The sequence below is a fragment of the Phyllobates terribilis genome, unplaced genomic scaffold (genome assembly GCF_046119375.1).
Source record: "Phyllobates terribilis strain yellow unplaced genomic scaffold, ASM4611937v1 Scaffold_9__5_contigs__length_417890890, whole genome shotgun sequence".
Taxonomy (NCBI): domain Eukaryota; kingdom Metazoa; phylum Chordata; class Amphibia; order Anura; family Dendrobatidae; genus Phyllobates; species Phyllobates terribilis.
The window spans coordinates 109,642,813-109,659,051 of NW_027362769.1; the positions used below are offsets into that span (position 1 = coordinate 109,642,813).

Genomic DNA, 16,239 nt, shown 5'->3' on the forward strand with positions numbered 1-16,239 from the left:
GCCTGTACAAAATAGAATTGATTAAAGCACTTTTCTCTGCAATCAAACCTCTACTATGAGCCACACTGGTATGTATAGATTCACTTTTCTAGACCCTGTATGACCATAGTAGATGTCTGATAACTCCAAAGTGGTGACAGATTCTCTTTAATGTGCAACAAAACTACTTTTCAGTAACAGCCATAGCTCTGTGAACATTTCTGACTGTCTTATGTAGCTGCATACCACTCTCTGGATCGCACATCCTCTCTACACGGCCTGGGACTCAGAGCCAACCTTCAACACTGCATCTGGCTGTGGGTTGAGCCTCCCTGACTTTGGTCTCTTCCAAGCACCATATTATACTGTGGTCACTGAGACCAGATGTGAGCGATGGGTGCAGACAGGAGGATATTTAGAGCAGGGCATCACATAGACACACTAATCTAATGTAATGTTAGAGGACATCACCAGTACAGCATCAGTCTGTCTGTACTACCCTTCACTTGTGGAATCTCCATTTAAAAAGGTTGTCTGCTTTCTGCACAATTTTCAGAACTGCCACATATTAGGGTTTAATGTCTTAAGAAATGTTAAAACACATCAGGTTTTCAGTGAAACCTCTCTACTCCTGTGTTTAAGGATAAGACACAATTGAAGAAAACAGCAGCACTATCAGAAAGGTGCTCGAGTAGGGTCCAAACCCAAATATAGTATGAGAAAACCTCGGCACTCAGTATAGCTCTTTTGAAATTAATATTTTAATATAAAGTGCAGTCCAGGAAAATAACAAAGTTTCGGCCCACATGGCCTTCATCAGTGCAATCCGACCGCTGTGAAGTTCAGGGAAGGCAGTGTCCACTGCTGGTTCATGTGTCCTCCATGCAGAACAATTGGGCCCCACATAGGCCGCCATGCAGAACAATTGGGCCCCACATAGGCCGCCATGCAGAACAATTGGGCCCCACATAGGCCGCCATGCAGAACAATTGGGCCCCACATAGGCCGCCATGCAGAACAATTGGGCCCCACATAGGCCGCCATGCAGAACAATTGGGCCCCACATAGGCCGCCATGCAGAACAATTGGGCCCCACATAGGCCGCCATGCAGAACAATTGGGCCCCACATAGGCCGCCATGCAGAACAATTGGGCCCCACATAGGCCGCCATGCAGAACAATTGGGCCCCACATAGGCCGCCATGCAGAACAATTGGGCCCCACATAGGCCGCCATGCAGAACAATTGGGCCCCACATAGGCCGCCATGCAGAACAATTGGGCCCCACATAGGCCGCCATGCAGAACAATTGGGCCCCACATAGGCCGCCATGCAGAACAATTGGGCCCCACATAGGCCGCCATGCAGAACAATTGGGCCCCACATAGGCCGCCATGCAGAACAATTGGGCCCCACATAGGCCGCCATGCAGAACAATTGGGCCCCACATAGGCCGCCATGCAGAACAATTGGGCCCCACATAGGCCGCCATGCAGAACAATTGGGCCCCACATAGGCCGCCATGCAGAACAATTGGGCCCCACATAGGCCGCCATGCAGAACAATTGGGCCCCACATAGGCCGCCATGCAGAACAATTGGGCCCCACATAGGCCGCCATGCAGAACAATTGGGCCCCACATAGGCCGCCATGCAGAACAATTGGGCCCCACATAGGCCGCCATGCAGAACAATTGGGCCCCACATAGGCCGCCATGCAGAACAATTGGGCCCCACATAGGCCGCCATGCAGAACAATTGGGCCCCACATAGGCCGCCATGCAGAACAATTGGGCCCCACATAGGGGTGGTGATTCTGGTGTCGCAGGCCAAATATAACCACCCAGATTTGGCCCATGGGCTAGAGTTAGAAGTGTATGGTCTACAACTTCCCAAGATAACAATGTCTGCGCCGTCTACTGCACAGATGTTGAAAGCATTCAGCACATGCACAAAAGATTCTCCAGCTTGTAACTGCACCTGGGCTGCACTTCTCTGAATTTTTTGCAGAATGCAGACAACTGCTTTAAGCAGGCGTATCCTCACTGCAGAACTTGAGGGGATGTCCAGGATAGTTAAACATACCTGCAGTGCCTTTCTCTTGCTGCAGACTGCATTAACATGACAGTGTGTAATATGCTCACTGTTGGGATTCCCCTCTGTTACTTGCTCCAGTGGTCACATATTGCACACTGTTAATGCAATATTGAGCCTAATTTTTTGCGACTTGCTGGTCACGGTTGTGTAGCTGCTGCAATGTGGCCTCATTCATTTCTATAGCGTCACAATTTAGCTGCGGAACAAAGTGAACTTCGGTTATGCAGTGACTTGCGGCCAAAATCGCCATGAAGCCCTGGTCACAGACAGGTTGATGAACAGTGTAGGAGATGGAACAATCGGTAATATGAGTGATCTGTCCTCAAACAGCATTAAGTCCATGTCGTTTTGTTTTTTTTTCTTTACACTACATTAAAAATAAGCGCTGCAAAGCAACTATGCTAACCACTGAGCCACCATGCTAATGTTTGTGCAAGTGTAATCTAAATATGAGGGACATTAATGTTGCTCCATGTGCGGGTCATTTTCCACACGGACATCAGATGGATCAAATACATGTTTGTAATAACTTGGTCTTATTGAAATTTTTGTTTCTCACTGAAGAGGAAGAGCAGCTGCCAGGAAGTGACATTCCCGTGTCTGCTGCCACGACGATGCGATCAGTAGGTAATGGCCACGGTTTACCAAGGAGGAGTCTAATTCACCTTAGTGATGTAGTAATGTCTCCTGTCCTGATGCCCTCACATCACTCCTAGATATGAGAAATACAGAGTGACTGCACTTGAAATTGCTTGATGCCTTCTTGTGACATTTACCATCTTGGCTTGATCTTATTGTGATTGTTTATGAACAGGTCTGAAAAAAAAAGTTTATATACTAAATATTCTAATTGGAATGAAAGGGAAAAAATAACCTTGTGACTAAAAGTAGTGTTTAAATTTAGGTAGATTTTGTTAGTCTGTTGTAAATTACTGATGTCCGTTATTGTTATCCTTTTTCCGCACAGACCGAGGATTTGACATCAGTGCAACTGACAGGAGGCCCTAACAGATGGGAAGTCTTGACTCCGGCCCAAGCTGCTTTGAAAGATGAAGCTGGAAACATAGTTCAGCTTCCGGGTGGTGCTACGGTAACATCCAGTGGACAGTATGTGCTGCCTATTCAGACTCTTCAGAATCAGCATCTCTTTTCTGTAGCGCAAGGAACTGACACTGCCAACGGCACGCTTTCCAATGTGCAGTATCAAGTGATACCACAGCTTCAGACATCCGATGGGCAACAGGTCCAGCTTGGCTTTGCCACATCTGCTGATAATGGGGGTTTAGATCAAGAATCTGGTCAAATTCAGATTATTCCTGGAAATTCTAGTCTTTTGTCATCCAATCCAAATATATTAACACAAGCTGGTCAACTTCAGCAGATTCAAGGAGTTACAATCGGCGGCTCAACATATGGAGGACAGACCCAAGTTGTTGCTAATGTCCCACTTGGTCTTCCTGGGAACATCACTTTTGTCCCTATAAATAGTGTTGACCTAGATTCACTCGGTCTGTCTGGTAGCACAGAAGCCATGACGGGCATTACTGCAGATGGACACTTGATAAGTGCAGGGCAAGCCATAGATGGCTCTGATACTTCTGAAAGGACTGCAGAGCAAGAGCATGTTTCTCCTGAAGTCGGTGAAACAAACTCGGAGACAGATTTGTTTGTGCCAACATCTTCATCTCAGCTTCCTGTTACTATAGACAGTACAGGAATGCTTCAGCAGGGTGGAAACAGTTTGGCCAACAGTCCATCTGGGCACATGCATACAGATCTTCAGGGAAACTACATCCAGACTTCAATTTCTGACGAGTCGCACAACATTCAGGTCACCACATCACAACCAATGGTACAGCAAATCCAGCTTCAAGATAGTCAGCAGCAAGCCAGTCAAGCCCAACTTGTGCAAAGCATTGCTCAACAGGCAATCCAGGCTGTTCAGGCTGGAGGACAAGGAATATCGTCACAAGCTTTGCAAAACCTTCAGTTGCAGCTGAACCCTGGAACGTTCTTGATTCAAGCCCAAACAGTGACTCCTTCTGGCCAAATTGCCTGGCAAACATTTCAAGTTCAAGGCGTGCAGAACTTGCAAAACCTGCAGATTCAGAATTCGTCTCCTCAGCAGATAACATTGACACCTGTGCAGACACTCACGCTTGGCCAGGTGGCCGGAGGAGGTACGCCAGTTAGTCTAAGTGCGGGTCAGTTGCCAAATCTGCAAACTGTTACAGTAAACTCTGTGGATGCTGCAGGTATCCATTTGCAGCACGGAGAGCACTCTGATAGCCCTACAGGTATGTTTGTTTTCCTTCCCATCATAATTGAGGAAGTAAAGGAAGGCAAATCTGAACCAGCTAGGCAACAAGCCTAAAAATATGTTACTAGTGTCAGGTTTTTTTTTTTCCTTTTATAATTTTCTATTAATATCTAGGCGAGAGTAATACAGGTGCATCTCACTAAATTAGAATATCCTCAAACAGTTAATTTATTTCAGTTCTTCTATACAAAAAGTCAAACTCATATATTATATAGTCATTAGAAACAGTGATCTATTTCAAGTGTTTATTTCTGTTGATGTTGATGACTATGGCTTACAGATAATGAAAACACAAAAGTCATTATCTCAGTACATTAGAATACTTTATAACAGCTTGAAAAATGATTTTAAAATCTGAATTGTTGGCCTACTGAAATGCATGTCCAGTCAGGCTGTGTGCCCACGAAGCATTTTCCAAGTGTTTATGCTGCGGAATTTCCGCAGCGTAAACGCTTGGTAATCCGCCCCCCATGGTCCCCAATGACAAGCCGCACTGTCAATGCCCATGCTGCGGATTTTTCTGCAGCACTTATGCTGCGCTCAAAAATCCGCAGCATGTCCATTAATTTTGCGGACACGCAGCGTAATCGCTGCCATTGACTTGCATTGGACCGCGTGACATCCGCATCACTACATGTTGATAAGTGGATATCACACAGTTCAATGTGCGTATGGTACCCAGGCCTGGAGGAGAGGAGACTCTCCTCCAGACCTGGGTACCATAGAAACTGTAAAAAAAGAACTTAAAATAAAAAATAAAGATTATACTCACCTTCCAATGTCTTCCCGGTGTTTTGTCCGGTCTCTTGCATTGCTCGCGCTGCTGTGAAGGACCTGTCATGACGTCATTGAGTCATGTGACCTGTCACATGATTGAATGACGTCACCGCAGGTGCCCTCACACGACTGCAAGCAATGCAAGAGACCGAACGGAGTGGACAAAACACCGAGAGGACATCGGAAGGTGAGTATAATCTTCTTTTTTTTTTTTTTTTTTTTAACTATTACTTTGTCACACTACTATAAATCCATGCCGGTTGCTTATATAGTGTGAACAAGTTGTCAAGCACTTTTCCAAGTGATGCTAAAATCTCTTGGAAAAGCGCTTGATAACCCGCATGCAGAAATGCATGCAAAAACGCTTGACAAACGCTTCTACCTGGCGGGAAAAACGCATGTAAAAACCACATGCGTTTTTCCTGCCAGGGAGAAGTAAAAAATATGCAGCATTTCTGCATCGTGGGCACATAGCCTAAATGCACTCAATACTTGGTCAGGGCTCCTTTTGCATCAATTACTGCATCAATGCGGCAATGTGGCATGGAGGCGATCAGCCTGTGGCACTGCTGAGGTGTTATGGAAGCCCAGGTTGCTTTGATAGTAGCCTTCAGCTCATCTGCATTGTTGGGTCTGGTGTCTCATCTTCCTCTTGACAATACTCTCTAATCTTTCTACTCTCTCTTTAATCTCGCTCTCTACTCTCTAATTAGAGAATCTAATAGATTCTCTATGGGGTTAAGGGCAGGCGAGTTTGCTGGCCAATCAAGCACAGTGATACTGTTGTGTGTAAACCAGGTATTGGTACTTTTGGCAGTGTGGACAGGTGCCAAGTCCTGCTGGAGAATGAAATTTCCATCTCCAAAAAGCTTGTCGGCAGAGGGAAGCATGAAGTGCTCTAACATTTCCTGTATGACGGCTGCGCTGACTTTGGTGTTGATAAAACACAGTGGACCTACACCAGCAGATGACATGGCTCCCCAAACCATCACTGATTGTGGAAACTTCACACTAGACCTCCAGCAGCTTGGATTGTGGCCTCTCCACTCTTCCTCCAGACTCTGGGACCTTGATTTCCAAATGAAAAGTGGAACTCTGGGACCTTGTGGAGTGTGTCAATGACTGCCTTCTGGACATCTGTCAAGTTGGCAGTCTTCCCCCATGATTGTGGAGCCTACTGAAACAGACTAAGGGACCTTTTTAAAAGCCTAGGAAGCCTTTGCAGGTGTTTTTTGTTTATTATTCTAATTTACTGAGATAATGACTTTTGTGTTTTCATTGACTGTTGGCCATAATCATCAACTTTAACAGAAATAAACACAAACAGAGTGATCTATTTCAAGTAATTACTCTATATAATGAGTTTCACTTTTTGTATTGAAGAACTGAAATTAACTTTTTGATGATATTCTAATTTAGGGAGATGCACCTGCATGTAGTATAATATACATTAATAGGTACTTTATAGAGTTGAGCAAAAAAATATTTTCCGGACACCAGTCCAGTAGCTACATCAGTAGTTTGTAATTGCCAGACAAGCTGTGCAAACCTCCTACTAAATATGGCATCCCCAGCTCCTCCTGATTTCTAGGTCACTGTGAGATCATGTGTGCGTCGCAGAGTAATGATGTCACAATGGTCTTTAAAGAACAGTCACTGGGTATGCTGCAGGTAATAGTTGGTTTTCAGGCCTCCAGTCCGGCTGCCATGGAATATCGATTTTGCCTCTCAACCAGCACTCCAGATCCTGCAAATTATGTTTTTTTTTTTTTGTTAGGGTTTCGCAATAATAGTGATATTCTCATCTTTCACCAGGGATGGCAAGCTCAAATACACAGAGGGCCAAAATGAAAAGCTTGGATAAAGTCGGGGGGCCAGCCTTCATATTTATTTAAAAAAAAAAAAAAAAAAAGTCTACAATTGAGGAAGCTTTTCCTGATCAAATATAACAATGAACTTTTTCATATGGAAACAAACTTTAAGCAGTTGTCTCATGAACAAAGTACATTATATTTAACCCATTCCCAACATTTGCTGTATATATATATATATATATATATATATATATATATATATATATATATATATATATATATATATATATATAATATGCATCATTATCGGGAAGGACTTCCTGACCAATGCAGTATATGTAGATCATGGTGATCGCCCGCGCACAGGGGGCTGTGTGCGGGCGATTGCTGCCGGGTATCGGCTGACTGACAGCTGACACCCGGGACTCAGTGCCAAGAGCGGTGCCCCCACCGCACCCGTCACTTTAGCCCACTAAGTGCTGCAATCGCAGCATTTAGCATGCAGGCAGAGGGAAATATATTTATGTGGGGTGTGGGGGGAGTGGTATCGGTGGAGGAGCGAGGCACAGGAGGCAGCAGCCGCCTACTGCAGCCTACACTGTCCTCGCTGCTAAAGAAAATTAATATTCAGTGCTCCTTAATAGCGGTATACAGTGTAGCCGCGCTGCGGCTCCTGCTGCTGCCGGCTATCACCTGTGCCCGCTGTTTAAAGGGCATGAATATTCAACCTCTCTCCACTCCCATGGGCGTGGGTGAATATTCATGCCCTTTAATGAGCGGGCACACGAGATAGCCGGCAGCAGCAAGAGCCGCAGCGCGGCTCCGCTGTGTGCCGGCTATGAAGGAGAGTGAAGTCACTGCTCCCCGCGCACACAGTCCCGGCGTGGGGAGCAGTGACTTCTGGCAGCTGATCTCTCCTTGTGAGCCGCGCATGGCAGTGACGTCATGCGCGGCTCACATGGAGAGATCAGTGCAGGCAGACAGGACGCAGCGCTGGAGGAGAGAAGAAAGGTGAGTAGGAGTGTTTATTTTTTTTTTTTAATGTGCAGCATGATGGGGATTAGGGGTGCCATGCATACCAGGACAGGGATTAGGGGTGCCGTGCATACCAGGACAGGGATTAGGGGTGCCGTGCATACCAGGACAGGGATTAGGGGTGCCGTGCATACCAGGACAGGGATTAGGGGTGCCGTGCATACCAGGACAGGGATTAGGGGTGCCGTGCATACCAGGACAGGGATTAGGGGTGCCGTGCATACCAGGACAGGGATGAGGGGTGCCGTGCATACCAGGACAGGGATGAGGGGTGCCGTGCATACCAGGACAGGGATGAGGGGTGCCGTGCATACCAGGACAGGGATGAGGGGTGCCGTGCATACCAGGACAGGGATGAGGGGTGCCGTGCATACCAGGACAGGGATGAGGGGTGCCGTGCATACCAGGACAGGGATGAGGGGTGCCGTGCATACCAGGACAGGGATGAGGGGTGCCGTGCATACCAGGACAGGGATGAGGGGTGCCGTGCATACCAGGACAGGGATGAGGGGTGCCGTGCATACCAGGACAGGGATGAGGGGTGCCGTGCATACCAGGACAGGGATGAGGGGTGCCGTGCATACCAGGACAGGGATGAGGGGTGCCGTGCATACCAGGACAGGGATGAGGGGTGCCGTGCATACCAGGACAGGGATGAGGGGTGCCGTGCATACCAGGACAGGGATGAGGGGTGCCGTGCATACCAGGACAGGGATGAGGGGTGCCGTGCATACCAGGACAGGGATGAGGGGTGCCGTGCATACCAGGACAGGGATGAGGGGTGCCGTGCATACCAGGACAGGGATGAGGGGTGCCGTGCATACCAGGACAGGGATGAGGGGTGCCGTGCATACCAGGACAGGGATGAGGGGTGCCGTGCATACCAGGACAGGGATGAGGGGTGCCGTGCATACCAGGACAGGGATGAGGGGTGCCGTGCATACCAGGATAAGGATGAGGGGTGCCGTGCATACCAGGATAAGGATGAGGGGTGCCATGGATGCCTGGCATACAAAGATGGGGATGGGGACTACGTATAAAAGGAAGGAGGGGGCGCTTATATACCAGGATGGGGGATATTGTCAGAATTGGGGGACATTACCCCTATACCAGTGTCAGCAGAAGACCCCCTCCCCCTTAAAAGTGCATCATTACCACATTTTTTGCTTAAATTTTTATTTTTTTATTTTCCTCCTCTAAAACCTAGGTGCGTCTTATGGTCCGGTGCGTCTTATAGTCTGAAAATTACGGTAATTATTTTTGCATTGCTTTATTCTGAGAGCTGTAACTTTTTTATTTTTCCGCTGATGGAGCTGTATGGTGGCTTGTTTTTTGCCGGACATTTTTATTAACGGTATTTTCGTATTTACAGTGTTTCAACTATAAGATGCACCTAGGGTTTTAGAGGAGGAAAATAGAAAAAAAAAATGTATACAAAAAATGTGGTTATGATGCCCTGTTAAGGGGGAGGGGGTCTGCTGCTGACACTGTTATAGGGGTAATGTCCCCAAATTCTGTTAATATCCCCCATCCTGGTATATATGGCCCCCTCCTTGTTATACATAGCCCGCATCCCCATCCTGATATGCATGGCACCCCAATCTACCATCCTGGTATGCATGGCCCCCCTCATCCCTCTTCCTGGTATGTATACACCCCCCCCCCTCATTCCTCTTCCTGGTATGTATGGTCCCCCCTCATTCCTCATCCTGGTAAGTATGCCCCTCTTCATCCTTGTATACATGCCCGCCCTCATCCTTGTATGCATGGCACCCCAATCTACCATCCCGGTATGCATGGCACCTTCATTCCTCTTCCTGGTATGCGTGCCCCCCTCATCCTGGTATGCATGGCCCCATCCCCCCCCTCATCCTGGTATGCATGGCCCCATTCCACCCCCCCCTCTCATCCTGGCATGCATGGCCCCACCCCCACCCCCTCATCCTGGCATGCATGGCCCCACCCCACCCCCACCCCCCTCATCCTGGCATGCATGGCCCCATTCCCCCCCCCCCCCCCTCATCCTGGCATGCATGGCCCCATTCCCCCCCTTCCTCATCCTGGTATGCATGGCCCCATCCCCCCCCCCCCCCCCCATCCTGGCATGCATGGCCCCATCCCCCCCCCCTCATCCTGACATGCATGACCCTATCCTCCCCCCCCCCCCCCCTCATCCCCATCACGCTGCACAGAGAAAAAAAAATAAGCAATCATACACTCACCTCCTCTCTCCCCCAGCGCTGTGTCCAGCTCTGTTGCCGACAGGGATCTCACTGTGTGAGCCGCGCATGGCGTAACTGCCATGCGCCCTCACACAGCGAGATGTTCTGCCGGAATAGTCACTGCTCCCCACGCCGGGACTGTGTGCGTGGGGGAGCAGTGATCATTCATTCTCCTTAATAGCACCCACACTGTACCTGCAGCGCGGCTCCTGCTGCACTCGCCGGTCAGCGTGTCTGCTATTAAAGTCCATGAATATTCACCACACCCATGTACTGTATTTTTCAGACTATAAGAAGCACTTTTTTCCTCCAAAATTTTGGTGGAAAGTGGGGTGTGTGGGTGGTAGCGACAGCGGCAGAGTAGCGGGTCACAGGAGGCTGCAGCCTACACTGTGCCCGCTACTAAAGAAAATTAATATTCACTGCTCCCCACGCCCATGGGTATGGGGAGCAGTGAATATTAATTTTCCTTAATAGCCGGGACACTGTGCTTGCAGCACGGCTCCTGGTATGTATGGCACCCTTCATCCCGGTATTTATGGCTACCCTTCATCCCTGTATGTATGGCCCCCTTCATCCTGGTATGCTTGGCACCCCCTGATCCCCGTCACGCTTCACAGAAAAAAAATAAACAATTATACTCGCCTCCTCTCTCCTCCAGCACTGTCCTGCTCTGTGCCGGAATAGTCACTGCTCCCCACGCCGGGACTGTGTGCGTGGGGGAGCGGTGATCATTCATTCTCCCTAATAGCGTGCACACTGTACCTGCAGTGCGGCTCCTGCTTCGCTCGACTGTTAGTGTGCCCGCTATTAAAGTCCATGAATATTCACCACTCCCATGAGTGTGGTGAATATTCATGGACTTTAATAGCGGACACGCTGACCGGCGAGCGCAGCAGGAGCCGCGCTGCAGGTACAGTGTGCACGCTATTAGAATGAATGATCACTGCTCCCCCACGCACACAGTCCCGGCGTGGGGAGCAGTGACTATTCCGGCACAAAATCTCGCTGTGTGAGGGCGCATGGCAGTTACGCCATGCACGGCTCACACAGTGAGATTCCTGTCGGCGACAGAGCTGGACACAGCGCTGGGGGAGAGAGGAGGTGAGTATGATTGTTTATTTTTTTTCTCTGTGCAGCGTGATGGGGATGGGGCCATGCATACCAGGACGAGGGGGGGGGGATGGGGCCATGCATACCAGGATGACGGGGGGGGGGGGCATGCATACCAGGATGACGAGGGGGGTATGGGGCCATGCATACCAGGATGACGAGGGGGGTATGGGGCCATGCATACCAGGATGACGAGGGGGGTATGGGGCCATGCATACCAGGATGACGAGGGGGGTATGGGGCCATGCATACCAGGATGACGAGGGGGGTATGGGGCCATGCATACCAGGATGACGAGGGGGGTATGGGGCCATGCATACCAGGATGACGAGGGGGGTATGGGGCCATGCATACCAGGATGACGAGGGGGGTATGGGGCCATGCATACCAGGATGACGAGGGGGGTATGGGGCCATGCATACCAGGATGACGAGGGGGGTATGGGGCCATGCATACCAGGATGAGGGGGGGGATGGGGCCATGCATACCAGGATGAGGGGGGGGGGATGGGGCCATGCATACCAGGATGAGGGGGGGGGTGGGGCCATGCATACCACGATGTGGGGTGGGGGATGGGGCCATGCATACCAGGATGTGGGGTGGGGGGATAGGGCCATGCATACCAGGATGAGTGGGGGGTGGGGGCATGCATACCAGGATGAGGGGGGGCGGGATGGGGCCATGCATACCAGGATGAGGGGGGGATGGGGCCATGCATACCAGGATGAGGGGGGGGATGGGGCCATGCATACCAGGATGAGGGGGGGGGATGGGGCCATGCATACCAGGATGAGGGGGGGGATGGGGCCATGCATACCAGGATGAGGGGGGGGTGGGGCCATGCATACCAGGATGTGCGGTGGGGGGATGGGGCCATGCATACCAGGATGTGCGGTGGGGGGATGGGGCCATGCATACCAGGATGTGGGGTGGGGGGATGGGGCCATGCATACCAGGATGTGGGGTGGGGGGATGGGGCCATGCATACCAGGATGTGGGGTGGGGGGATGGGGCCATGCATACCAGGATGTGGGGTGGGGGGATGGGGCCATGCATACCAGGATGTGGGGTGGGGGGATGGGGCCATGCATACCAGGATGTGGGGTGGGGGGATGGGGCCATGCATACCAGGATGTGGGGTGGGGGGATGGGGCCATGCATACCAGGATGTGGGGTGGGGGGATGGGGCCATGCATACTAGGATGAGTGGGGGGGGGATGGGGCCATGCATACCAGGATGAGTGGGGGGGGGCATGCATACCAGGATGAGTGGGGGGGCATGCATACCAGGATGAGGGGGGGGATGGATGGGGCCATGCATACCAGGATGTGGGGTGGGGGGATGGGACCATGCATACCAGGATGTGGGGTGGGGGGATGGGGCCATGCATACTAGGATGAGTGGGGGGGGATGGGGCCATGCATACCAGGATGAGGGGGGGGGCATGCATACCAGGATGAGGGGGGGGCCATGCATACCAGGATGAGGGGGGGGGCGGATGGGGCCATGCATACCAGGATGAGGGGGGGATGGATGGGGCCATGCATACCAGGATGTGGGGTAGGGGGATGGATGGGGCCATGCATACCAGGATGTGGGGTAGGGGGATGGGGCCATGCATACCAGGATGTGGGGTGGGGGGATGGGGCCATGCATACCAGGATGTGGGGTGGGGGGATGGGGCCATGCATACCAGGATGTGGGGTGGGGGGATGGGGCCATGCATACCAGGATGGGGGGGGGTGGGGCCATGCATACCAGAATGAGGTGGGGGGGGTGGGGCCATGCATACCAGGATGAGGTGGGGGGGATGGGGCCATGCATACCAGGATGAGGTGGGGGGGATGGGGCCATGCATACCAGGATGAGGGGGGAGGGGATGGGGCCATGCATACCAGGATGAGGGGGGAGGGGATGGGGCCATGCATACCAGGATGAGGGGGGGGCAATGGGGCCATGCATACCAGGATGAGGGGGGGGGCATGCATACCAGGATATGTGTGTGTGGGGGCGGTGGGGCCCGCATACCAGGATATGGGGGGGTGGGGCCATGCATACCAGGATGAGGGGGGAGGGAATGGGGCCATGCATACCAGGATGAGGGGGGAGGGAATGGGGCCATGCATACCAGGATGAGGGGGGAGGGAATGGGGCCATGCATACCAGGATGAGGGGGGGGGCATGCATACCAGGATGAGGGGGGGGGCCATGCATACCAGGATGAGGGGGGGATGGATGGGGCCATGCATACCAGGATGAGGGGGGAGGGGATGGGGCCATGCATACCAGGATGAGGGGGGAGGGGATGGGGCCATGCATACCAGGATGAGGGGGGGGGCAATGGGGCCATGCATACCAGGATGAGGGGGGGGGGCATGCATACCAGGATATGTGTGTGTGGGGGCGGTGGGGCCCGCATACCAGGATATGGGGGGGTGGGGCCATGCATACCAGGATGAGGGGGGAGGGAATGGGGCCATGCATACCAGGATGAGGGGGGAGGGAATGGGGCCATGCATACCAGGATGAGGGGGGAGGGAATGGGGCCATGCATACCAGGATGAGGGGGGAGGGAATGGGGCCATGCATACCAGGATGAGGGGGGAGGCAATGGGGCCATGCATACCAGGATGAGGGGGGCGCCATGCATACCAGGATGAGGTGGGGGGGATGGGGCCATGCATACCAGGATGAGGTGGGGGGGGTGGGGCCATGCATACCAGGATGGGGGGGAGGGAATGTGACCATGCATACCAGGATTGGGGGGAGGGAATGGGGCCATGCATACCAGGATGAGGGGGGGGGCGCCATGCATACCAGGATGAGGGGGGGCATGCATACCAGGATATGAGTGGGTGGGGTCGGTGGGGCCACGCATACCAGGATATGGGGGGGTGGGGCCACGCATACCAGGATATGAGGGGATGGGGGGGCACGCATACCAGGATATGGGGGTGTGGGGCCATGCATACCAGGATATGGGGGGAGGGGCCATGCATACCAGGATATGGGGGGGGGCATGCATGCCAGGATAGGGGGGGGGGCCATGCATACCAGGATATGAGCGGTGGGGTCATGCATACCAGGAAGAGGAATGAAGGTGCCATGCATACCAGGTTGGTAGATTGGGGTGCCATGCATACAAGGATGAGGGGGACCATACATACCAGGAAGAGGAATGAGGGGGACCATACATACCAGGAAGAGGAATGAGGGGGGTGCATACATACCAGGGTGGTAGATTGGGGTGCCATGTATATCAGGATGGGGATGCGGGCTATGTATAACAAGGAGGGGGCCATATATACCAGGATGGGGGATAGTAATAGAATTTGGGGACATTACCCCTATAACAGTGTCAGCAGCAGACCCCCTCCCCCTTAACAGGGCATCATAACCACATTTTTTGTTTACATTATTTTTTTTTTCTATTTTCCTCCTCTAAAACCCTAGGTGCGTCTTATAGTTGAAACACGGTAAATACGAAAATACCGTTAATAAAAATGGGACCACTGAAAACGTCACTTTGTCCGGCAAAAAACAAGCCACCATACAGCTCCATCAGCGGAAAAATAAGAAAGTTACAGCTCTCAGAATAAAGCAATGCAAAAATAATTACCGTAATTTTCAGACTATAAGACGCACCGGACCATAAGACGCACCTAGGTTTTAGAGGAGGAAAATAAAAAAATAAAAATTTAAGCAAAAAATGTGGTAATGATGCACTTTTAAGGGGGAGGGGGTCTTCTGCTGACACTGGTATAGGGGTAATGTCCCCCAATTCTGACAATATCCCCCATCCTGGTATATAAGCGCCCCCCCCCCCTTCCTTTTATGCGTGGTCCCCATCCCCATCCTTGTATGCCTGGCATCCCTCCATCCTGGTATCCATGGCACCCCTCATCCCTATCCTGATATGCATGGCACCCCTCATCCCTGTCCTGGTATGCATGGCACCCCTCATCCCTGTCCTGGTATGCATGGCACCCCTCATCCCTGTCCTGGTATGCATGGCACCCCTCATCCCTGTCCTGGTATGCATGGCACCCCTCATCCCTGTCCTGGTATGCATGGCACCCCTCATCCCTGTCCTGGTATGCATGGCACCCCTCATCCCTGTCCTGGTATGCATGGCACCCCTCATCCCTGTCCTGGTATGCATGGCACCCCTCATCCCTGTCCTGGTATGCATGGCACCCCTCATCCCTGTCCTGGTATGCATGGCACCCCTCATCCCTGTCCTGGTATGCATGGCACCCCTAATCCCTGTCCTGGTATGCATGGTCCCCCCTAATCCCCATCATGCTGCACATTAAAAATAAAAAATAAACACTCCTACTCACCTTTCTTCTCTCCTCCAGCGCTGCGTCCTGTCTGCCTGCACTGATCTCTCCACAAGCGGAACGGCATAAAAAAAAAAAACAATTCCTGAATTGATGGTTTTTGTTCATTCTGCCTCCCAAAAATCAGAATAGAAAGCGATCAAAAAAGTCACGTGCCTGAAAATGGTGCAAATAAAAACGTCAACTCGTACCACAAAAAACAAGCACTCACATGACTGTCTGCCGAAATATGGAAATATTATAGCTCTCAAAATATGGCAATGCAAAAAAAAACTAGTTTTTGCAATAAAAAGCATCTTTTAGTGTGTGACAGCAGCCAAGCATAAAAACCTTATTGTAAATCTGGTATCGCTGTAATCGCATCGACCCGAAGAATGAAGTCGCCTAATCACTTATACTGCACAAGGAACGGCTTAAAATATAAATAAAACCAATTCTTCACCTGCTACTGATCTGTTCATTCTGCTTCCCAAAACAGCGCAGTAAGGCTCAGCTCACATTTATCCTGCACACTACGCTGAGCGCTTACACCGGGGTTT

The 16,239-nt window shown here is 51.3% G+C and overlaps 1 protein-coding gene across 2 annotated transcripts in view; it reads left to right on the forward strand.

Moving 5' to 3' along the window:
- The window catches only part of SP3 (Sp3 transcription factor), a 62,172-nt gene that overhangs the window by 33,669 nt on the left and 12,264 nt on the right, over positions 1-16,239 (forward strand). The window contains exon 3 of one of the 2 annotated variants that reach the window (XM_073646924.1): positions 3,043-4,372. In XM_073646924.1, coding sequence (XP_073503025.1) covers positions 3,043-4,372 — 1,330 coding nt within the window. The remainder of the gene's footprint in view (positions 1-3,042; positions 4,373-16,239) is intronic. The other variant, XM_073646925.1, reaches the window with a different exon arrangement.